The sequence below is a fragment of the Canis lupus genome, chromosome 7, assembly GCF_003254725.2.
Source record: "Canis lupus dingo isolate Sandy chromosome 7, ASM325472v2, whole genome shotgun sequence".
NCBI classification, from domain to species: Eukaryota; Metazoa; Chordata; class Mammalia; order Carnivora; family Canidae; genus Canis; species Canis lupus.
Window position 1 is genome coordinate 41,944,996 of NC_064249.1, and position 22,920 is coordinate 41,967,915.

At 55.3% G+C, this 22,920-nt stretch overlaps 3 protein-coding genes and 1 long non-coding RNA gene across 8 annotated transcripts; 3 read left to right on the forward strand and 1 right to left on the reverse strand.

Annotated features, from left to right (window-relative positions):
* Positions 1-100: 100 nt before the first annotated feature.
* On the forward strand, positions 101-9,740 carry CLK2 (CDC like kinase 2). Its single transcript, XM_025430960.3, is given in 14 exon segments — positions 101-260; positions 1,812-1,981; positions 3,130-3,358; positions 4,047-4,134; positions 4,486-4,552; positions 4,726-4,842; positions 5,650-5,816; positions 7,050-7,114; positions 7,116-7,145; positions 7,840-7,969; positions 8,077-8,159; positions 8,319-8,398; positions 8,582-8,672; positions 9,210-9,740. Coding segments are annotated over 13 exon segments (1,503 nt in total). The 5' UTR covers positions 101-260; the 3' UTR covers positions 9,396-9,740.
* Positions 9,741-10,059: 319 nt separating this feature from the next.
* Positions 10,060-14,403, forward strand: SCAMP3 (secretory carrier membrane protein 3). Of its 2 annotated transcripts, none has more exons than XM_025430966.3 (9): positions 10,060-10,305; positions 10,635-10,712; positions 11,372-11,428; positions 11,515-11,635; positions 12,065-12,193; positions 12,634-12,793; positions 12,893-12,994; positions 13,563-13,680; positions 13,942-14,403. In XM_025430966.3, exons 1-9 carry the CDS (start codon positions 10,240-10,242, stop codon positions 14,086-14,088), a joined length of 978 nt encoding a protein of 325 aa, XP_025286751.1. In that variant the 5' UTR covers positions 10,060-10,239; the 3' UTR covers positions 14,089-14,403. The 2 variants fall into 2 exon arrangements, with proteins under 2 accessions (XP_025286751.1, XP_025286750.1); XM_025430965.3 differs by having other exon boundaries at positions 10,062-10,305; positions 11,306-11,428.
* A 1,060-nt stretch (positions 14,404-15,463) lies between these two features.
* ENTREP3 (endosomal transmembrane epsin interactor 3) lies at positions 15,464-20,547 on the forward strand. 4 transcript variants are annotated; one of them, XM_025430949.3, is made up of 12 exons: positions 15,464-15,688; positions 15,807-15,944; positions 16,076-16,186; positions 16,292-16,411; positions 16,570-16,677; positions 17,197-17,372; positions 17,501-17,600; positions 17,915-17,984; positions 18,166-18,720; positions 19,303-19,371; positions 19,457-19,710; positions 19,802-20,547. In XM_025430949.3, exons 1-12 carry the CDS (start codon positions 15,464-15,466, stop codon positions 19,973-19,975), a joined length of 2,100 nt encoding a protein of 699 aa, XP_025286734.3. In that variant the 3' UTR covers positions 19,976-20,547. The 4 variants fall into 4 exon arrangements, with proteins under 4 accessions (XP_025286734.3, XP_025286735.3, XP_025286736.3 ...); XM_025430950.3 differs by having other exon boundaries at positions 17,200-17,372; XM_025430951.3 differs by having other exon boundaries at positions 15,888-15,944.
* LOC125755442 (uncharacterized) lies at positions 17,885-22,347 on the reverse strand. Its single transcript, XR_007412031.1, has 3 exons — positions 22,218-22,347; positions 18,164-18,815; positions 17,885-18,024 (listed from the first exon to the last, which is right to left on the reverse strand). It is a non-coding gene; the product is annotated as an uncharacterized LOC125755442 (long non-coding RNA).
* Between the last annotated feature and the right edge of the window lie 573 nt (positions 22,348-22,920).

Consider the following 22,920-nt stretch of genomic DNA (forward strand, 5'->3'; position numbering starts at 1 on the left):
GAGCCGGAGACCGAGCTGGGATCGGGCCCCGGGCGGGGGCGGTGCGAGCGGCGCCGAGCGGACCCTGGGGGCGGGGACGGAGCCGGGGCGGGCGGGACTGGAGCGGAGCCCGGGAACGAGGCGGGAGGTCCCAGGGTTCGGGTCGGGGGGGGGGGTGGAGCCGCACTTCGTCGCCGCGGGGGTGCCGGGACTCCGGCCGCAGTGCCGCCGCCATCACGGACTTCCTGTGGGACAAGCGCACGGGCCTCGCCGCCAGAACGGTGAGCGCGCGGGCCGGCGGGCCGCGGGGCCGCGCGGAAAGATGGCGACGGCGGGGCGGGCGGGGGCAGAGTTGGGTTGGGGGCCCGGCGGCGGGGCGCGGGGCAGGGAAGAAGGCAGGGCCCCGCTGAGCGGCGGAGGTGAAGAGCGGGGAGGTGAGGCGGAAGACCGGCCTGCCGCCCTCGGACCCGGGAGGACCTCTGGGAGGTTTGGGAGGGGCCGGAGTTGGGGAAGGGGTGATGGAGCGGGGATGGGGTGGGGGGTGGGGGGCCGCCGGGTTCCCGGGAGCCTCTGCCAAGAGTTTGCGTCGCAGAGTTGGTTCGATTCTCCGAGTGAGGACGGAGGGCCGGGGGAGGTTTCTAAGTTGAGAAAGGTGAGCTGGAGATGCTTCCGGTTGAGGAGGGGCCGTGAGCAACTTTGGTGGCGGTGTGTCGTGTGGCAAGAGGAGATTTCTATGGCTGTGCTACACACAAGGTTGATGACATGGGAGAGCCCCCTGCTTGCATTTTTGCTTACAGGCCTTGCTAAACCAGGACCAAATCAAGTATCGCCCCCTCCTCTGCTTGAGGAGGTCGGGAAGCAGAAGCTCAGAATGAAACCCAGATGTTAGAGTCATTAGGCCTTTCCACACCTAACCACCCCGCCCCCCGCCCCGACTTCTGTCCCTGGGCCTTTTTAATTTTATTATGTTCTCATATCCTTATCTTTCTGTATTGTGATAGTGATTTGTCTCCCATTTTTTTCCTTTAAGGAAAACAGTCATTTGTGCACCATGCAATTCCAATCCCAGTAACTAACTGGAAGGGGGCCAGCTTTTAGCCAAGTAGTGCTGATATTAATTAAAAACCAGTTATCGTGTACTTCCTAAGCACAAGAGGGGAGCAGCCAAATAGGAAGCTGAGTACAGCTTGGGGCCTCCTATACTAAAAACTTTTAAGGTGGTTTTGGCCAGTGATGTGAGAGATGATTAAGACCGTTCAAGAGGTGGGACTCAAATCCCTGGAACTTGCTTATATGTGGCATATGCTGCTATGTGTACAAGCCTGGTAAACTGGATTCCTGCCCACAGGACACAGAATGGTCTGGTTGTGAAGACAAAGATACACTTTTAATAATTGTAAAACATCGATCATGATAGTGTGTACCAAAGTGTTATTCTGTCAGTTTTGAGGAATTCACCCTGGTTACAGACATAGTTTAGATGCCATGCAGGGGAGGACTGTGGCAGTGTCCATCTGTTACACAGGCCCACCTGAAATGAGCCGTAGCCCAGACCCAAAGGTCTTCAGGGAGGCAAGTTTGAGGAGAGTCAGTGGAGCAACGCTGGTGGGGAGCTGGGGGTGGGGAATTATTATTCCAGCAGTTAGTGGGTAATATATACTCCACTAAGGAGGAGTTGTGAGCACAGGGAAGGCCAAGGAAGTTGTAGGTCATAAAATGAGAACTAGAAGAGCAGGAAGAAGCTTAGCCTCTCCAGAGCAACCAGGCCTTGGAGGTGAATTCTGAAAACTCGGAGCTTTTCCCCCACTATGTCTGTTTTTCCTTCTGTTCAGATGCCTCATCCCCGAAGGTACCATTCCTCAGAGCGAGGAAGCCGGGGCAGTTACCATGAACACTATCGGAGCCGAAAGCATAAGAGACGAAGAAGCCGCTCCTGGTCAAGTAGCAGTGACCGGACTCGGCGGCGCCGGCGGGAAGACAGCTACCATGTCCGTTCCCGGAGGTGAGGCATCAAGAGGAGACCCTCACATTCAGGGGCACTCACTTGTTTATTTATTAAACAAAGATTTTTTGGTTATATGCTGAGCAGGTGGGGTAAGGTGACATTCAGGGTTGGTAACCGAATAAGTCATTTGCACTGTAGTGTTAAGATTGTTATCGTAGGGGCACCTAGGTGGCTCAGTGGTTGAGCATCAGTCTGCCTTCAGCTCAGGTCATGATCCTGGGGTACTGGGATCGAGTCCCACATCGGGCTCCCCATGGGAGCCTGCTTCTCCCTCTACCTCTGTCTCTCATGAATAAATAAAATCTTTAAAAAAATTTTTTTTTTTAAAATTTTTATTTATTTATGATAGTCACACAGAGAGAGAGAGAGAGAGAGGCAGAGACATAGGCAGAGGGAGAAGCAGGCTCCATGCACCGGGAGCCCGACGTGGGATTCGATCCTGGGTCTCCAGGATCGCGCCCTGGGCCAAAGGCAGGCGCTAAACCGTGGCGCCACCCAGGGATCCCAAAAAAATTTTTTTTTACTTATTTACCAGGCATCGCAAGAAAAAAAATCTTAAAAAAAAAAAAAGATTGTTATTGTAGAAGTGTATAGTGAGGGGCTGAGGAAGCATCCAGCGGGTTTGATTGGAGTGGGACAGGATGTGCAATTCAGGGAAAACTAATAAAGGACATGCCATCAAAGTTTGTCTGAAGGAATCAAGAGGATCAGGCAAAGGGACAGGAGGTGCAGAAGGCTATATATGGTCTAGAGGTAGGTAATGACCTAATAGACGAGACAGAGTTAGATTTGCATGGTTTTAATAACTTAACAGCATGTTGTGTGGCAGGGGCAGGTTAGTTTGCCACAAAATTGGATGTTAGTCAAGCAAGGCTCAGGAAAGAAATGGCTCTTTGCTCCACTCAGTACATCAGTGGAGGGGAGAGGAGGCCCCCAGAGGCAGTTGTTCTGCCGATGTCTTTTTAGAGGTCTCGGTGACCTGGGGATGTGAGGATCCTCCTTGGGCCTCAGAGTGACTTCATGAGGGTCTGAGAACAGGTTTTCCAACATTACCCTTTTTCCTGATGGAAGGATGACCGGTCATATCATGTGGCAAGGAATATGGCTGGAACAGAGGCAGGTGACGGCTGTTTGTTGTCCGATAGCAGTTACGATGATCGCTCGTCAGACCGGAGGGTGTATGACCGGCGGTACTATGGCAGCTACAGGCGCAATGGCTGTAGCCGAGACCGGGGAGAAGCCTACTGTGACCCAGACTACCGGCACTCCTACGAGTACCACCGGGAGAATAGCAGTTACCGCAGCCAGCGCAGCAGCCGGAGGAAGCACAGGCGGCGGAGGCGGCGCAGCCGGACATTCAGCCGCTCATCTTCGGTGAGTGCCAGTCTGGGCCCTTCCTCTCCCCACTCTTCAGCCCTCTAGGACTCTGGTAAGTCAGACGTATCCTTGTTCTCAGCTGAGTATTGGGGCATAAACGCTGACGTGGGCACTGAGTCTGTCTGCTCTCTCAGAAGCTCTCCAGCTCCTAAAGAGTCCTGGAATCTGCTCTGGAGATTAATGGGCGCAGAGCATCTGTGAACCCCAGTGCCCTCCTTGGCATGCTGGGCTTCCTGTATTGGGAGCAGCTCCTGTGTCCCAGAGGCTTCCACTCTTTAGTGGGGACCTTGCTTGTGAATAGCCTCTTTCCCACAGGCTCTGGGCTCCACAGCCCCCTCAGTAGGTGGGCTTGGGTGGGGGCAAAGGGAGATCTGTGCCTGCCTGGTAGGGCACTGTGTAGAGCATGGGGTTGGGGTGACATTGGCAACGACACCACTTCTCTGCTCTGCCCGTTCCTCTCCCGGTTCCCGTTTTGGGTTTGGGGACTTGGGATTATGCGCCGCTCTCTCTTCTCACCCCGATCCGCCTTACTGCATCTGACGTGTTCCCTTCCACTGTCCCCCATCATCGTCTGTCCCCCCTGGCTGGGCGCCTGTGACCGGTGACCCCTCCACCACCCACCCCGCCTCCCTCCGGCCCCCGCTCCGACACCTGGCTTGCTCCGACCCCCCCCGCCCCCCGACAGCAGCACAGCAGCCGGAGAGCCAAGAGTGTAGAGGACGACGCTGAGGGCCACCTCATCTACCACGTCGGGGACTGGCTACAAGAGCGATGTACAAGCCAAATCGTAACAATCCTATAGCCTGTAATGGTCCCATAGCCATCCTAACGTCCTAAGCCAACCCAAGTCACAGCCTCTTGCCTTTCCTCAGTGGTGTTGTTTATCTGGGTGGTTTGAGTTGCTGTTGAGAATTGATCTCTGCTGTCCACTCCCAGCTCTCACGGCCCCTGGGTTAAAGGTGGTGGGAATCATGCAGGGGTGTTCTTCCCCTGTGACCATCTGTATCTGTTCCCCCTTCCTTCATCTCCTCACCCCAGGTTGCTGTACCCCTTTTTCTTCCAACTCAGCTCATTCCCCACCTTCTCTCCCTCCCTCTCCCCGACCCTGCTGTTTTTCATTTCAGATGAAATTGTAAGCACTTTGGGAGAGGGGACCTTCGGCCGAGTTGTACAGTGTGTCGACCATCGCAGGTAACTAGCGCCTCCCTCCTGGTTCCCTACCTGCTAGGCATAAAGAGCCAGTGTGGGTTATCTGGGGCTTTTTTGCTGATGAGCCAAAGGTAGGGTTTCTTAATCCCTGGACAGCCCCCATTGAGTCTGAAATGTTTTTGACGACTGAGCAAAAACCTTCTGGCACCCTGCAGGGGTGGGGCCCGAGTTGCCCTGAAGATCATTAAGAACGTGGAAAAGTACAAGGAAGCAGCTCGACTTGAAATCAATGTTTTAGAGAAAATCAACGAGAAGGACCCTGACAATAAGAAGTAAGCAAGCAAAGGAGTATGTGGGAAGTCTGAGAGGCTCCACTCCTGTACAGGAAAACCTTCCTGGCCTGGCTGAAGCAGGCAGGGGAGTTCTAGACCTCGTCCATTCATTCTTTTGTTCATCATCTTAGACTAGTAGAATGGTAGGGCAGAAAGGGAGGGTCTGACATTCTGTAATCCGTTTCCTTTGTTCTCAGGACAATTAGATTGCTCTGCAGTCTGTCCCTAGTCCGGGATGGCTTCTGTAGAGCTGTGCCCTGGAAATGGCCCTGACACTGAGAATTAGCATTTTCATCAAAAAGTCATCTGAGCTTTTAATGCCTAGAACTGTGCTGATGAGACCCCAGACATATATATGTAGTATTTGTGTCCTTGTACTTTCTGCAAGTTAAATGTAGAATAAGGCCATTAAGCAAAGACATGAGACGATAGTATAAACGTGGGCCCGCTGGTGGCTGGTGGTGAATAAATTTCAGGAGTGGGAGCTGGGGTCAGTGTTTAGGAATGACAGTTTGCCAATTTAGCATCCACACTGGAGCCTGGCAGCCAGCTCTTTGGCCAATGGAATTGTTTTAACTATTTAAAATGACGTAGGAAAGTGGCTTAAAGCTTGGTGGATAGTATCTTTCTTCTTGGGTCTGCCAAAAAGGCTATTCTGTAGTTCAAGTGAATTTTGTTGGTAATATTAACTGGCATGTTCTTACACAAGCATGTGGAATCAACAGCTCTGCGGTCCCTCCTTGTTGGAGGGGTGGTGGGCAGATGGGAGCTCATCAAACATCCCTCTTCCCTCACTTCTCTTCTCAGCCTCTGTGTGCAGATGTTTGACTGGTTTGACTACCATGGCCACATGTGCATCTCTTTTGAGCTTCTGGGCCTTAGCACCTTCGATTTCCTCAAAGACAACAACTACCTGCCCTACCCCATCCATCAAGTGCGCCACATGGCCTTCCAGCTGTGCCAGGCTGTCAAGTGTGAGTAGGGTGGGTCGAGGTAGACTCTGGGCAGCCCCTACCTCATTGGGCCTCTTTTGTGTCCGTTTAAACTGGTGGAGCCCCTAAACTATCAACTGGATTATCTGTAGTTCTTCGCTGTCAAGTGGACAGCTCCTGCACTTGACTGCTTGACCAAGGTCCTCACCATCACTGATTAGTTTTTTTCCATATGCAATCTAACAGGAGCTGGAAGAGAAAGCCTTTGAAATCAAAGCATTTACCTCTTTTTCCCTTCATTTCCATTCTTCACAAAAGTGTTAAGTTAGGCTGCAAGCACAAAGAGACAAAATGATTTCCCAAGCTAGATGTTTACATTTGTCTGAGCTGAAGTGCTCTTCGTTTCCAGCAGAGCAAGTGGAAGCAGGGACTTCCAAGGGACAACCAAGGGTCCAGGTGGGGGATCCAGACAAGTACATGGTTCCTCTTGGGTTTTCATAACTGAAGTTTTACAGAGTTAAATTCACAGAATGTCAGATGGCACATATGTCAAAAGACAAAAATATAATGAATGGCCAACTTCTTTTTTTTTTTTTTTAATTTTTATTTATTTATGATAGTCACAGAGAGAGAGAGAGAGAGAGGCAGAGACATAGGCAGAGGGAGAAGCAGGCTCCATGCACCTGGAGCCTGATGTGGGATTCGATCCCGGGTCTCCAGGATCACGCCCTGGGCCAAAGGCAGGTGCCAAACCGCTGCGCCACCCAGGGATCCTGGCCAACTTCTTTTTTATTTATTTATTTATTTATTTATTTATTTATTTATTTACTTATTTATTTACTTATTTATTTATTTATTTATTTATTTATTTATTTATTTATTTATTTATTTATGATAGTCACAGAGAGAGAGAGAGGCAGAGACATAGGCAGAGGGAGAAGCAGGCCCCATACACCGGGAGCCCGACGTGGGACTCGATCCCGGGTCTCCAGGATCGCGCCCTGGGCCAAAGGCAGGCGCCAAACCACCGCGCCACCCAGGGATCCCCTGGCCAACTTCTTATACATCAGTTGACAATTACATTTGTGTCTTACGTTGATAAGTGTGGGGCATCTTAAACCAGGCATTTCATCTGAATATAGAGTAGAGAACAGCCTAGTGATTCTGGACCTGCCTCCTCACCAGCTTTGACTCAAGGTGACCAAGCTTGGGGTCACTGGTGCCAGTTAACCCTGGCCACCTGGACCCACCCTGACTTGGCCTTCTGCCTTGCAGTTCTCCATGATAACAAGCTGACACATACGGACCTCAAGCCTGAAAATATTCTGTTTGTGAATTCAGGACTATGAGCTCACCTACAATTTAGAGAAGGTAAGAGGGACAGGCAGCTATGCCATCCCTTTATTGTAGCTCTTTTCCTTCTTCCCTTTTACTTTCTCCCATATTCTCTCCTGGTCTGGTCCAATATAGTAAACCAGAGTACTAGTGTAGATTGAAAGGGAGAGATTGACGAAGACTTAAACTGGAAGAGAACTGGGAAGGAGGACCTCAGATAACTTTCCAACAGAGTGCAAATGCTTTTTTTCTCTGTAAGGAAAGCTCAGTTCTCTTGACCTGTTTTTGGAAACACTGTATACCAGTCACTTAGGAAAAGTCCAGATACACAGGGACTTGCATGTTATGCCATGATCATTACTTAATCCTTTCCCACTTCTAAATTATCTGTGGGATATGGGGGAAGCTCTCAAGCAGATTCCCCGGTGTGTCTGGAAACAGGTCAAGTTGCTTTTTTTTTTTTTAAGATTTTATTTATTTACTCATGAGAGAGACGGGGTGGGGGTGGGGGTGGGCAGAGACACAGGCAGAGGGAGAAGCAGGGAGCCCGACCTGGGACTAGATCCCAGGTCTCCAGGATCATGCCCTGGACTGAAGGCGGTGCTAAACCGCTGAGCCACCTAGGCTGCCCTCAAGTTGCTTTCTTTAAGGCCTGAAAGCACTTTGGAGAATAATGGTAGAGTCTTGGTCTAAGGTGGCTGGGTCCATCCTCTTTCTGCTGTGCTCCTAGAAACGAGATGAACGCAGTGTGAAGAGCACAGCTGTGCGGGTGGTGGACTTCGGCAGTGCCACCTTTGACCACGAACATCACAGTACCATTGTCTCCACTCGCCATTATCGAGCACCAGAGGTCATTCTCGGTACGCGGGGTTGAGTGGGGAAACAAGGCTGTCCAAGTATGTGTGATTGGTTGTTGGGGAAGGCCCCTCATCATCCATAACACCTTCTGCCTCCCATTCCCACCTAGAGTTGGGCTGGTCACAGCCTTGTGATGTGTGGAGCATAGGCTGCATCATCTTCGAGTACTACGTGGGCTTCACACTATTCCAGGTAAGTGGTGGGGTGTCTTATATAGCCACGTGATGTTCTCCTACCTGGCTTCCTGTCGTCTGCTGAGGACATGCCTGCTTATTCCATGTTACCTTCCTAAAAGCCAGTCCTCAGCAACCTGTTCCCACTCCCATGCTTGGTTCTGTCTTTGTTTCCCAGACCCATGACAACAGAGAGCACCTAGCCATGATGGAAAGGATTTTGGGTCCTATCCCTTCCCGGATGATCCGAAAGACAAGGTGAACTTTGGGCAGGGGGTACTTAAGTCTTCCTTTTCTCTCCACAATATTCGTCTATTTCACATCATTTTCTTGTTTCTTTGACGCCTTCCCTCCCCCCAGCTACTCTCAAATGGGGGAATAAGGGAAGTATCCCACAACAAAAGGAACCTCCTGATCCCTCAACCTCCCCTTCCCCTCTAGGAAGCAGAAATATTTTTATCGGGGTCGCCTGGATTGGGATGAGAACACATCGGCTGGGCGCTACGTACGAGAAAACTGCAAACCACTGCGGGTGAGCCAGGCAGGGTTGAGATAGTGCCTACCGCCGAGAGGTTATTTTCTTCCTAAGGTGCTTTGCCCCTGGAATGCACCTCACAAGCAGAGTTAGGAAGGGGGGAAACTGAAAGAATACCGCTTTGGTCAATAGAAGAGAGATAAGAGGGAGTGGTTTTGTGGAGGGAAGGAAGTTAGACGGACATGTCTTTCTTGAGTCAACCAGAGATGAAAGCAATGTCCTGGATTCTTGAGGTTAGAAAAGAATAAACTACCTTTGAAGAGGTTATATTTTAATGAGCTAAAGAAGATTCATGAAGTTGACAAGGATTAAACAGAAATTTCAGAGTATGAAGGAGTAATTGTGCTAGTAGGAAGGTAGGTTGAGCAGTAATACCAGAAATGCTGGTCACGTTGTGCCCGTGGTAAGGTAGTATTCATGATAGTATTCATAATGGCAGAGCCTTGGTCCTTCGAGATTGAAAGCTAGGGCCTTGAAGATAAAAACGGGACTTAAGGCATTGTGCCTCACCTTTTTCCTGCCCTCCACCACCAGCGGTATCTGACCTCAGAGGCAGAGGAACACCACCAGCTCTTCGATCTGATTGAAAGCATGCTAGAATATGAACCTGCTAAGCGGTTGACCTTGGGTGAAGCCCTTCAGCATCCTTTCTTCGCCCGCCTTCGGGCTGAGCCACCCAACACCAAGTTGTGGGACTCCAGTCGGGATATCAGTCGGTGACGATCAGACCCTGGGCCCCCCTGCATCTCCTCCAGCAGTGGGTGTCCAGTCCAGGACACTGGTGCTTTTTTATACAAGAGAACAGAGCCGGAGCCTGCCCCTTCCCCCGGCTCCTTGTATACCTGTGAATATGTGAAATAGTGTACATACAGAAGAGCTTGTACCTGTTGCGCCCTCCCCGGCTTTGTACAGAGCTGTTCCGTCCTGCACATTTCCCACCCTCCCCTGCCCCTTCACAGTGGAGTTGGACAGGGGCAGGAGAAGAGAACCAGGTGACACCTATCCCGTGTTTTATAAGGAATTTTGTACAGTCTTTGTGAAATAAAAATGACGTGCTTCATCGGACCCCCCACCCCTGGAGTTTGAGGTGCTGGAGGCTGGGCCAGAGGGCTGGGAAGATTGGCAGCCCTTCGGAGTTTATGCGTGAAGGGAGTCCATCTTACCCTCCCGAGCCCACGGCCCGCGGGTCCCGTTTGTCTTGGGAGGGTTGTGCTCGTGGGCGGGGTGCTTCGCCGCCGCGGTCCGGTGCGAACCCGGGCTAGCCAGAGGCCAAGGCAGGACTCCCGCCGGACGTCTGGGCTGGCTGAATCCCAGCCGCGGGGGCCGCCGGGAGCTGTAGTTCGGGCGTGGGCGGGGCTTGGCGTCACGTGGGGGTGCTTCCGTCTTCCCCTGTACCGGGGCGCAGGCGCAACCCGCCGCCGCTGCGGGGATCCTCGGGGTCCTTCCGGCCTTCGCGGCCAATCCGTGCAATCCGAGCGGGCGGACCGGGAGGAGCGGAGGGAGCTGCCGCCGCCGCCGTGCAGGGGCGTGGAGGGCAGGGGCGGCTCAGGCCGCAGTTGCAAACATGGCTCAGAGCAGAGACGGCGAAAACCCCTTCGCCGGGCCCAGCGAGCTTGACAACCCCTTTCAGGTGATGCGCAGGCCTTCCTTGGCTAGTTCGGTTGACTCTTCTTGGTTCTGGACGGGCTAACTTGTATTCCCATTCCTGACATTTGTTCCGGGGAAGGGCCGCCACGTGGGGGTGACGGTGACTCCAGACCAGTGAGCACCCTGGGGGCGGGCCGTGCCCCTATAAGGAGCTGGTGCTAGCAGTGTGGGGTGAAGGATGGAGGAGCAAATGTTGGGACAACAGCGTGGCCTCCAAGATGCAGTGCTTGGAGCCACCGGCATCAGAAGAGGCCCGGGGAGTTCCCCCCAGAGGCACTAGGTGCCAGCTGAGCCCCGGCCCTCTGCCCGCAGGACCCAGCTGTGATCCAGCACCGACCCAGCCCGCAGTATGCCACTCTTGACGTCTACAACCCTTTTGAGACCCGGGAGGTGAGATTCGGGGGAACACAGGATGGCGGCGAGGGGAGGATATGCCAGTGAGCCCACTCTCTTGGGAAACACAGGACTTTCCTGCATGCAAAGGACCTTAGCTCCCTGTGGAGGCCTGTCAGCTTTGGTTTACCTAACCTTCCTGGAGATGGAGGGCCAACCATTCCATTTGAGCTCTGAGCATCAGTCCTGGGAGGATCTAGAGACTGGCAACGCCTGAACCAAGGCTGTGTCTGGGGAGGCTTCCTTGAAGAAAATAGTGAGGCTGGTAGGAGTTGAGAAAACCAATTATGCTTAGGTGTGCATTCAGAGGGCGAGGGATGAGAAGGACCGGACCTGTTGGTCCTACAGAACAGAAAATGCTAAGAGCTTTAAAAAGTGAAGGGGTTGGGTTGGGTAGATGAGTCCTGACTTAGGGATAGGATGTGCAGGGTGACGCTGGCTGCCCTAACTTGGGGAACAATTCTCTGACAGAGGTTTGACTCTGGGGGAGAGGTTGGGGAATGGGTTCTGGAGCTGAAGTTACTCAAGCAGACTCTAGATACCTGTGTTGAGAGGGATTGGATGATCCTAAAGTCTAACAAAACCAACAGCCCCCACTGGCCTATGAGCCTCCTGCCCCTGCCCCGTTGCCTTCACCTTCGGCGCCCTCCTTGCAGTCGTCAAGAAAGCTCAGCCCCACAGAACCCAAGAACTATGGCTCCTACAGCACCCAGGTAAACAGGGTGTGCGAGTAGGGGTGGGGGCGTGGGGGCTAGACCTGGGCAGAGGACTCATGTCTCCCTCTGCACTTGCTGGGCAGGCTTCAGCTGCTGCAGCCACTGCTGAGCTGCTGAAGAAGCAGGAGGAGCTCAACCGGAAGGCCGAGGAGTTGGACCGGAGGGAGCGGGAACTGCAGCATGCTGCCTTGGGGGGCACAGCTGGTAAGGGGGCTCTTTGTGGGGATGCATTTGGCACTTTGGAAGAAGCAAAAACAGCCTAAGAGCATGGACTCTGGAGCCACGTTGCTGAGTTTGAATTTGGGTGCTATTATTTATTCCTTAGGAACTCTTAGGTAAGTTACTTCATCTTGAGAGTCTCAGTTTTCTTACTTGTAAAACAAAGATAACATTTGTACCTGTTTAACAGGATTGTTGTGGCAATTAAATAAGATCATCCGTACAGAGTGCTTGGCATCATGCCTAAAAGTTGTAAATGTAGTATATACCATCAACAGTAGTCGTGCTCTCCCTCATCTCCTCAGACCCCAATTGGAGACAGAAGAGAGGACTTGGGCAGAAGGGAAGGGGTGGTTGCTTTCTTGGTCTCTGCCTCACATCTGGGTCTTCCTGCTCTCTTTTTCTGCCTTACAGCTCGACAGAACAATTGGCCCCCCCTACCTTCTTTTTGCCCAGTCCAGCCCTGCTTTTTCCAGGACATCTCCATGGAGATCCCCCAAGAATTTCAGAAGACTGTATCTACCATGTACTACCTCTGGATGTGTGAGTAGCCAGAAGCCTTTTTTGGAGGAAGAGTAAAAGTAATGACTTTACATCTTTTCTGCCCTGGAGCCCACCCACCTAGAACTCAGCATTTCATCTCTGCTCAGCTTTTGAGTTTAAGGCTAGTTTCTCCAGGAATTTTCCTGGGTTACTCCTTTCATAGTACATAAAACCTGTTCTCCCATCTTCTAGAAAGCACATGTTCTTATCTCCTTCCCCTTTCTTTGTCCTCCTACGTAAGTGTTTTCTGAGTCCTTTAAATGTTTTTGCAAAGGTGATCATGTGTGATAGGAATCTGTCTCCACTGTTGAGGATTTTGTGAAAGCAGAAGCTTCCTTTTGTTACTCTGCCATAGTTTGGTGACTGTCGTGTGATGGACTCATACAGGAAGGAGCTGCCTTTGCAGCCTACGCTCAGTGTCTTGTACCTCTGTCCCTTAGGCAGCACGCTGGCCCTTCTCCTGAATTTTCTTGCCTGCCTGGCCAGTTTCTGTGTGGAGACCAGCAATGGCTCAGGCTTTGGGCTCTCTATCCTCTGGGTCCTCCTTTTCACTCCCTGCTCCTTTGTGTGCTGGTACCGCCCCATGTATAAGGCCTTCCGGTAAGTTCAGACGTGGGGGTGGTGGAGAGCCCAAGATGAGCCCGTCTGTTGCTCCTGCTCTCATTCTTTTCCCACTCTCCCCATTTTTTCTGCCCGCAGGAGTGACAGTTCATTCAATTTCTTCGTTTTCTTCTTCATTTTCTTCGTCCAGGATGTGCTTTTTGTCCTCCAGGCCATTGGCATTCCAGGTTGGGGGTTCAGGTCCGTGAGGCTGCTGTCCACCCCCCCAGCCCTTCCCCTCATTCCTCTAGACCAAGTCAGCACTGAGTACTGGGGTAGGAGTTGTTCAGAAGAAGGTGTGGTTTTTATTCTCAGGAGGTGCCAGTTGAATGAAAGAAGCAGGATAGAAAGGGCCCAGTCAGAACTCTAGACAGGCCTAGCTTTGGGGACGGGGAAAAGCACATGCGGTCAATCAGAGAAGGCTTCCTAGAGGAAGTAGGAGTAAGTGCTCTTTAAGAGGGCGCAGAGACTGCTCAACAAAAGGTCTCTTTGGACTGAGGATAGCTGGGAGCTGATTGTTCACAAGCTGGAATTAAACTTTGAACAGTAGATGTGGTCTGGGATTGTGGTACTTGGAAAGCTGCCCAGCGGTGGGAGGTGGGGGGAGTGACCCCTGGTGAGATGGACCAACGGGGGGCGGGGGTGAGGGACGGGGTGGGGGGGTGGGGAATAGGGTAGGGCCGTTTGGCAGGGGGTACAGAAGCTGGGAGGACAGAGGCCCTGCTGGGAGCCACCCTCTTCACTGCCGCCTGCTTTCCCCTCCTGGCAGTGGCTGGATCTCTGCTCTGGTGGTGCTGAAGACCAACACGGCTGTAGCTGTGCTCATGCTCCTGGTTGCCCTGCTCTTCACTGGCATAGCTGTGCTGGGAATTGTGATGCTAAAGCGGGTGAGGGGCTGTGTAGAAGGTGGGGCCTGAAGAGTGAGATCATGTGCCCCTAGGGGCCTGGCTGGGTCACTCTGGAAGAACTTGGGAGGGCCTGGCCGAAGATGTGCAGGTTCTCAGCTAATGGACCTCTCAGGGAGTATGTGTTGGGAGGGAGGGAGCCAAGAAGGAAAAGTGAAAGCAGCGGTGAGTGAGTGGTGGTATTGTAGGCGTTAGGTTGGGGTGGAGGCGGGCACAGCAATCATCTCTGCCGTCTACTTGCAGATCCACTCCTTGTACCGCCGCACAGGTGCCAGCTTTCAGAAAGCCCAGCAAGAATTTGCTGCTGGTGTCTTCTCCAACCCCGCGGTGCGAACTGCCGCCGCCAACGCAGCCGCTGGCGCTGCCGAAAATGCCTTCCGAGCCCCATGAGCCCTGGCAGGGATGCCCTGGCCCTGCCACTGGAGGGAGCGCACTTAGCCCCCATCCCTGAGGGCTCTGGGGCTTGGTGAGACATCCGTCACTACTTGGGGTCTCCTCTCATGCCCCCAGGTCCGCAGCCATAACTGCTGACCCTGACTTAAGGGTGTGGGGAGCCCACTGTGACCCAGTCCCGCTACCCCTGCCACCCCATCGAATAGGCCACACTACTGCCACCTCTCACACACCCCAACCCAGCTTCCCTCTGCTGTGCCAAGGCTGTTGCTTCGGTTATTTAAATAAAAAGAAAGTGGAACTGGAACTCCAGCCCCCTTTCCGGAATTTTTATTGAGAACTAGGCATTTGGAAGACAAAAGGGAGTGCGGCAGGGGCAGGGACCGGAGCGGAAGCAGAATGAACTCCAGGGGAAGGTCGGGTAGGGCTTGGGAGCCAGCAGACGCTGCGGAGGGCGGGGCGGCGGGGCTGGGCGATTCCGCTCCACACCCGGAAGGTGCTGCCGCCTCTGCTCGGGACGCTGCAGGCCCAGGGCCCCAGAGGCTGGGCGGGGCTGGGATCGGGCCCCAGGCCCGGGGAGGCGAGCAGAGCCCCCCCTGCACCAGGCCTGCGGGCGTACGTGGGCTCCTGGGGCGCCCCACCCCTGCCGTCCGCCCCCCTGTACCAGGATCGCGGGCAGATACTGGTTCCCGGGGTGCCCTGGCCCGCCCCGCCCCCCTGCACCCGGCCTGCGGGCCGACGCCGACTCCCCGGGTGCCCCGCGTAGCCCCGCCCCGCCCCCCTGCACCCGGCCTGCAGGCCGACGCGGACTCCCGGGGTGCACCGCGCAGCCCCGCCCCCGCCCCGCCCCCGCCGCCGGGCAGGACCTGCTGCCGCCCGGGCTGGGGAGCGCAGCGTGTCGCGGGGAGCGGGGCGGGGTGCCCCGCAGCCGGTGGCGCCCCGGCCTCTCCCCGACAGACGGTCTCGGACCCCAGGACCCCTCCCCTCTTCCTTCCACCCTCCTCGCCTCTACCCTCCCCGCCTTTCCCCGGGTTCCGGACCGCAGCTGCTCCTGGACCTGCCCTTCTCGGCGCCCCTGTTCTCCAGGGAGATGCGATGAGCCGGCGCCCCAGCGACCTCATCGCCGTCCCGGGCACGGTGCCCGTCCGGTGCCCGCGGTGGGGAGGGAGCGCTCCGCGATCCCTCCGCGACGCCCCTCCCTTGGGCCCCCGCCCAGCTGGATGCTCTAGGCCATGCCCCAGGGGCCCCATCCGGGAGGTGGGTTCTAGAGCAAAGAGGGTGGAGAGGAGGGAGGACGGGGCCTTGGGCGCCTCTGAGATGTTCCCAAGCGACAGTGGAGGCCGAGCGAGGCGCAGGCAACCGGGCAGCAGGCATGATGCCCTCGCCCAGTGACTCCAGCCGCTCGCTGACCAGCCGACCCAGCACCCGGGGCCTTACCCACCTCCGCCTCCACCGACCCTGGCTGCAGGCCCTGCTCACGCTAGGGCTGGCCCAGGTGCTCCTGGGCGTCCTGGTGGTCACCTTCAGCATGGTGGCCTCCTCCGTCACCACCACTGAGAGCATCAAGAGGTCCTGCCCATCTTGGGCTGGGTTCTCGGTGAGTTGGGTGCACAGTCCTTGGGTGGGGTAGGCTCCTGGGGCCCCACCCCTCCATATTAGCTGCCAGTCCAAATGCTGGCCTCTCCTTCTTCTTCTGGGCTTCTGTCTTCTTACAGGGCTGGGCACGCCCTGTGGTGAGGGGCTCACTCATGTGCCTCCCCCTTGCCAGGCTGAGCCTGTACCCACTCTGTCCCCAGCTGGCGTTCTCCGGGGTAGTTGGCGTTGTGTCTTGGAAGCGGCCATTCACTTTAGTGGTAGGTGTTGGGATCTGGTGCCCACTGGGAGTCAGGTGCCCAGGACCGGAGGGGATGCCCACTTATGCCCCCGAGAAGAGAACTGGCCTGAATGAGGGCTCCAGCCCTGAGTGTGCACCTGTTTCCCCCAGATCTCCTTCTTCTCCCTGCTTTCCGTGCTCTGTGTCATGCTCAGCATGGCTGGCTCTGTTCTCTCCTGTAAGAATGCTCAGCTGGCCCGAGACTTCCAAGACTGCTCCATGGTGAGACTGAGGAGGGAAAGCCTGAAAGAACTGGTGGGGGGAGCTGTGCAGGACACCTGGGTTTGTCCTGACTCGGGCTGCTTCACCCTCCTCACTGCCACCCAGGAAGGAAAGGTCTGTGTGTGCTGCCCCTCCGTTCCCCTCCTCCGGCCCTGCCCAGAGTCAGGCCAGGAACTGAAAGTTGCCCCTAACTCCACCTGTGACGAAGCCCGAGGAGCCCTCAAGGTGAGCGTGCTCTCCCTGCCTCATTCATTCTTTTCTCTCCTATCATTCTCCTGGCTTTCACTTTTGCCTCCCCTTCTGGGGTCCTCAGGGACCCAGAACTGGTGAGAGTCACCCCTCCCTAGGCCCCGCTCACATCCCTCTTCCACTCTTGCTTTCAGAACCTGCTCTTTAGTGTCTGTGGGCTGACCATTTGTGCCGCCATCATCTGTACCCTCTCAGCTATCATCTGCTGCATCCAAATCTTCTCCCTGGACCTCGTGCACACGGTGAGGGGGCCAGGGTCAAAGCCGAGCAGGTGTGATGGGGGTAGGGATGTGTGTGTGCTGGGATTGGGCTTGAGGGGATGGTGGCTACAGTGCTGGGCTTCTGAGCACCACTTATTAGGCAGTATAGCGTAGGGATCTCTAGTGTATATATGTGTCTACTGTAGGGATATTTAGGTGGTCCAAGAATGATGAGGAGGAGAAGGACGGGGAGTGAGAGAATTATGTGATGCTAGTTGGCGCAGAGAGGGAACCTTAGACAATGGGACTGCCCTTGGGTGGAGTCCAGAAGATCCTAGATGGGGACAAGGATAAAGAGTTGATGTTGTAGTGGGGGCAGAAGGCAGGTGGCAGTTCTGAGTGGAGGTAAGCCCATAAAGTGGAGGACTTTCTAGATGGCTGGGGCAGAGAGGAGCCAGTTTTGGCTGAGGAAGAGGGCAGGGCCAGGAAAACATGGAAGATTTTGGGAGCCTAGGAGCTGGACTCCCAGAAACCAGGCTTGCTGACCTGCTTGCTCCCCAGCAGCTGGCCCCTGAGCGCTCAGTCTCTGGCCCTTTGGGGTCCCTGGGCTGTGCATCGTCGCCCCCAGCCCCTCTCCTGCACACCATGCTGGATTTGGAAGAATTTGTACCACCAGTACCCCCTCCGCCCTACTATCCCCCAGAGTACACCTGTAGCTCTGAAACAGATGCGCAGAGGTGAGACCTGGTGGGTTCCTACTGGGAACTGAGGAAGGGGGCTGGGGCTGCAGCCTGGACTGGTGGGGAGGGAGCACTGTGGATTAGGAATGCTTCTCCAAGCTTCTTACTCTCCCTCATTTTGCCAGCATCACCTACAATGGCTCCATGGACAGCCCAGTGCCCTTGTACCCTACCGACTGCCCCCCTTCTTATGAGGCTGTCATGGGGCTACGAGGAGACAGCCAGGTGAGAGCAGGGCTTAGGGTGGGCTGGGGAGCTGGGGAGAGAGCCTGAAAAGCTGAGGGAGCTGCTGTCGCCAGACAGGGAAACAGCAGTTGTCACATCTTGATAGCACCAGCACATCCATGGTCATCTTTGGTCTTCCCTGGAGCCTGATTTGGTGGGGGCAGGGGTAGGAACTATTACTTCTATTTTACAGATGTGGAAACTGAGGCCCACATAACTGACCTGTACAGAGTGGCCAAGCGGGCCTGAAATCTCGGTCTTCAGAGTTCTGTCCATCACACCAGCTGGCCCCTTGACACTTGTATTTTCTGCAGGCCACTCTGTTTGATCCTCAGCTTCACGATAGCTCCTGCATCTGCGACCGCGTGGCCTCCATCGTAGATGGTGAGCAGAAGGCCGGGAGGGTGGACTCCGGCTGGGCTGCCTGGGAGAACAGAGGTGGGTGGGGCCGGGTTGGGGGTTTCTGGACTTGACCAGCACCCCCTCAGGGTGGGGAAGAACTGGAGGTGGAGTGGCCCCTACTGGGTTTCTGATGCCACCCCGTGCCCACCGCCGCCACTCACAGTGTCCATGGACAGCGGGTCTTTGGTGCTGTCAGCCATTGGTGACTTCCCCGGGGGCTCCAGCCCATCAGAAGACTCCTGCCTGCTGGAGCTGCAGGGCTCCGTGCGATCCGTCGATTACGTGCTCTTCCGCTCCATCCAGCGCAGCCGAGCTGGCTACTGCCTCAGCCTGGACTGCGGCCTGCGGGGCCCCTTCGAGGACAGTCCCCTGCCTCGGCGGCCCCCGCGGGCTGCCCGCTCCTACTCCTGCTCTGCCCCTGAGGCCCCACCGCCTCTGGGTGCCCCCACGACCGCCCGCAGCTGCCACCGGCTGGAGGGCTGGCCGCCCTGGGTGGGACCCTGCTTCCCCGAGCTGAGGCGGCGGGTCCCCCGCGGAGGCAGCCGGCCCCCAGCCCCCACAGCCCCTCCAGCCCGCGGTCCCACTCGCCGCTTCAGCGACAGCTCAGGTTCCCTCACCCCCCCGGGGCAGCGGCCTCCTCACCCGGCTCCTGCGCCGCCACCGCTGCTGCTGCCTCGGTCCCACAGTGACCCAGGTATCACCACCTCCAGCGACACCGGTGAGCACCCCACACCCCTCAAGGTTCAGGAGGGGGCAGGCAGGGCAGTGAGAGGGCCCGTGGTACCCCCAGGCCTCAGGGATGCTGTGAGGTGCCTGGGGAGGAAGAAAGGGCCAGGTCACTCCTGCAGTAGACACCTCCTAAAGCACCATCAGTAGCCGAGTAGCCAAGAGAGGAGGACAGTTTTCTGAAAACACATTCCACAGCTCACAGCTGGAACTAGTTAACCCTCAAGCCTCGGCTTCCTGACTGTTAATGGGGTGTAGCAGCAGCCTGCAGCCCAGGTGCTATAGTTACTGAGGAATGAGGTGATACCAGGAGGATCTGAGCACTGGCACAGAAGGTGCTCATCCCTGCCCTAAGGCATCAGGTATCAGGCAGGTGGAGCACACAGCCGCCAACGAGTGCTTTGGCCCCTGTGTCGCTGGGCTCTACCATCAGGTTTCTGGCAGACGTGGGCAGAGGTGGTGCCTCCTTGGTTGAGGATGGAGTGTGGGGGCTGGGCTTGAGTCTCTCCAAGCAGGGCTGTGGGTCGGTGGGCGTATCCACAGGGCACCTCCACTCCCTCCCTCTACTCCCCAGCTGACTTCAGGGACCTTTATACCAAAGTGCTTGAGGAAGAAGCTGCTTCCGTTTCCTCTGCAGATACAGGTCAGGCCTGTGGTTGGGGGTGGGCAGGGAGTGCTGCCTGGCCCTTTGTGCACCTCCTTCCCATCTTCCCTCTTTCTCTCTCCAGGGCTCTGCTCTGAAGCCTGCCTCTTCCGTCTAGCCCGTTGCCCTTCGCCCAAGTTGCTTCGTGCCCGCTCAGCTGAGAAACGGCGCCCCATGCCCACCTTTCAGAAAGTCCCCCTGCCCTCCGGCCCTGCACCCGCCCACTCCCTGGGAGACCTAAAGAGCAGCTGGCCAGGCCGGGGCTTGGTCACTCGTTTCTTTCAGATGTCCAAGAAGGCCCCAGACCCCAGTGGGAATGGGGCCCATGGGCTTAAGCAGGTAGGAATTATGGGAATCTGGGAAGATACCTAGGAAAGCCTGGAGCTTCAGGCTGAACCACACTGATGCCCTGTCCTGTGCCCCCCTCTAGGTGCCCCGGAGCCCATGGGGCCGGCCAGGCCGAGAGAGCCTCCACCTTCGCAGCTGTGGTGACCTGAGCTCCGGCTCTTCCCTGCGGCGCCTCCTGTCTGGCCGCCGGCTAGAACGGGGTACCCGCCCCCACAGCCTCAGCCTCAGTGGGGGCAGCCGGGAGACTGGACTCTGACCTGGGCTTCTTGCTACTCTGAACATATCCAGATGAATGCTGGGGCCACAGGCACCAGATGGTTGGGACCAACAACCTCTAGCACCCCATGCACTGGCTGACACAAAGAAACCCGCTGAACACCCCCCGAAGTATACCTTTGCCTCCTACCTCTGGGGGCTCCTGCTGCTTGCCTGGGCCCCTCTGGACTGGGAGAGCTTCTGTCCTGTGCTGCATGGGTATTCAGGCTGTTGAGGGGGAGAGACCCCTGCTTACAGCATTGGAAGAGGAAAATAAAAGTCCCATCCCCTAGCATGAAAGCTCTCCGATTCGACAGGGACTCTATAGCCAGGGCAGAGGCATATCCCAGTGCTTCAGCATACAGGGCCGTGTGCCTGTGCGATGGGGTGGTAAGACATGAAGAGTCAGAGAAATCTGGGTGGCTCTCAGCTCTGCCTCGTCTAGCTGCATGACCTTGGGCAAAGTATTTAACCTCAATTGCCTGCTCTGTAAAACATTGTGAAGATGAATGTTTGTTTGTAAAGCTCTTAATATACTAAATAAGTCCTCAATAAATTTCAGTTTTCCCCTTCTCTTCTGGATCATTCTTTGTCACCACTGAAATTTGTTCATAGTTATAGTTATGACTCATAGTCATAGTTAAAACCTTCTCAAGGAAAAAAAAAAAAAAACCTTCTCAAGGGTTGCCTGGGTGGTTCAGTAATTGGGCATCTGCCTTTGGCTCAGGGTGTGATCCCGCAGTCCCAGAATTGAGTCCCATATCGGGCTCCTTGCATGGAGCCTGCTTCTTCCTCTGCCTGTGTCTCTGCATCTCTCTCTCTCTCTCTCTGTCTCTCATGAATAAATAAAATCTTAAAAAAGGAAAACTCTCAAGACATTTATTTCCAGCTATCTGTATCTGTGCTCCTTTTCATAGTGAAATGTTTTCTCCCTTCCCTCCTCTTCTTGGAACACTCCACAGTCAGGCTCCATCCCATCTCTCCCTAGGCACTGCTCTTGAAAAAGTGTTCAGTAACCAAAAAAGGTTTCAGACTCAAAGGCCATTTCTGCCTGCATGTCACTTGACTCCTGAGAAACATTTAGCCCAGGTAATCCACATTGTTTCTCTTGAATTTTGCCCTTTCTTGTCTTTGAAGTAATCATACACTCCTACTTTCCCTCTCCACACTTATTGGATTTCCTTTGGCAGCTCCTACACCTCTGCTGGGCTGTTGTGATGCTGGAGAACCCCAGGGCTTTCCCCTTGGCCCTCTTCTGTTTTCTGTCTGCCCTCTGCAAGTGTCCCTATCAAAATCCATGGCTTTAAGTACCCATCTACATGTCCATGCATAACTCCCTCCTTGATCCCTCTCCAAGAGCTCCAACATCCAACTTGACAGGTCTGCCTGGGTCTCCAATGGTCACCTCAGACTCACCATGGCCACAGATGAACCCTGAGTCCCATCCTCAGCACCTGTTCTCATCTCAATAAACAGCACCACCATTCACCCAGCTGCACATTTCAGAAGCTTGGGAATCGTCCTGATTTCATCTTTTCCCTCATCCAACACCCCCACTCCTCTCCTGAATTCATGAATTCAGCTGTTTCACCAGCTACCTAGGGAGGTTCAAGCCCCTCTCCTTGATCCCAGCCTCTTAACTATTTCCACTCTTCCTAAAAATCTCTCCCCTTGGCAGAGTGGTAAGAAATCATGTCACATCAAGGTGTATCTGGATACTCTCCAAACTCCTGAGCAGGCTATGGTCAGCTATAGCCTCTCTGCTCCAGGCAAATGGCCTCACACAGAGGCTTGTGCACCTGCTCGTCCCCTACGCGAACCGCTGCGCCCCGCAGCTGTGCCCTCGTCACCTGAGCGCCGGGCACCAGTCATTCTGTCAGTGCCACGTTTTTCTGAGCACTCAGCACTATCTAGGATTACCACTACCTAGGGCAACCTCTTGCTGGCGTAGCTCGCTGCGCTGGGGTAACAGTGACTAGAAGGGCGAGGCGGGGCGGGGCGGGGCGGCCACCGCGGGGAGGCGTCAGGCTGCACAGCTTCTTCAATAATTCACAACCTCGAGCGGGTCAGGGCGCGGCCGGACAACAACTCGGGGTAGGAGGAGGCGGAGACGGGGGTTCCCAGAGGGGCAGTTTCTGGGCACTGAACATTCCCGGTCCCGAGGCTCCCTGAGAACCTCCGGGATGCAGCGGAGCCTCGCAGGGCGGGACTCGCTGAGAGAATCCACCTACCCCGCCCCTTACCGCCAGCTAGCCGCCCAGGCGCATGCGCGCTTCTTGCCTTCCGCGCCCTCGTTCGCGTGGACTCCCGAATACGCTTGCGCCCGATATGAGATATGATTGGTCAGCGAGAGCAGTCCATCCCAACGAAGACCAATGGACGTGCGGAAAGGGCCCGCTTCCCGCCTCCCAGCGACTCGAGGCCCCGCCCCACCGCCCCGCGCGTCCCGCGGCTGCGCATCGAGGGGCTGCGGCTGGGCTGGTTGCGGGCTTCGTTGTGCTGAGCTCCCGGCAGTCTCCCCACAGCGTGGGCGGCGCAGGGGTTTCCCTTCGCCTCCGGCTGACGCTTTGTGTCCCCTCTGCGGCGGCAGGCGTGTTGGATTCATTTTCCCCTCCCTGAGTTTGGAGTTCCCCTTTTCATCATCGTTGTTATTAATTGTAGGAATGGCCCTCTTACACTAGTGGAGAGTGGATGCAATCTTTAAATGCTCTCCATCCGCCTGTTTTTTTGAGAGGTGCAGTGGGAAGCTCATAATTTATCCATTCTTGGGGATCCCTGGGTGGCTCAGCGGTTTAGCGCCTGCCTTCAGCCCAGGGCGTGATCCTGGAGTCCCGGGATCGAGTCCCACATCAGACTCCCTGCATGGAGCCTGCTTCTCCCTCTGCCTGTGTCTCTGCCTCTGTGTATGTGTCTCACATGAATAAATAAATAAAATCTTAAAAAACA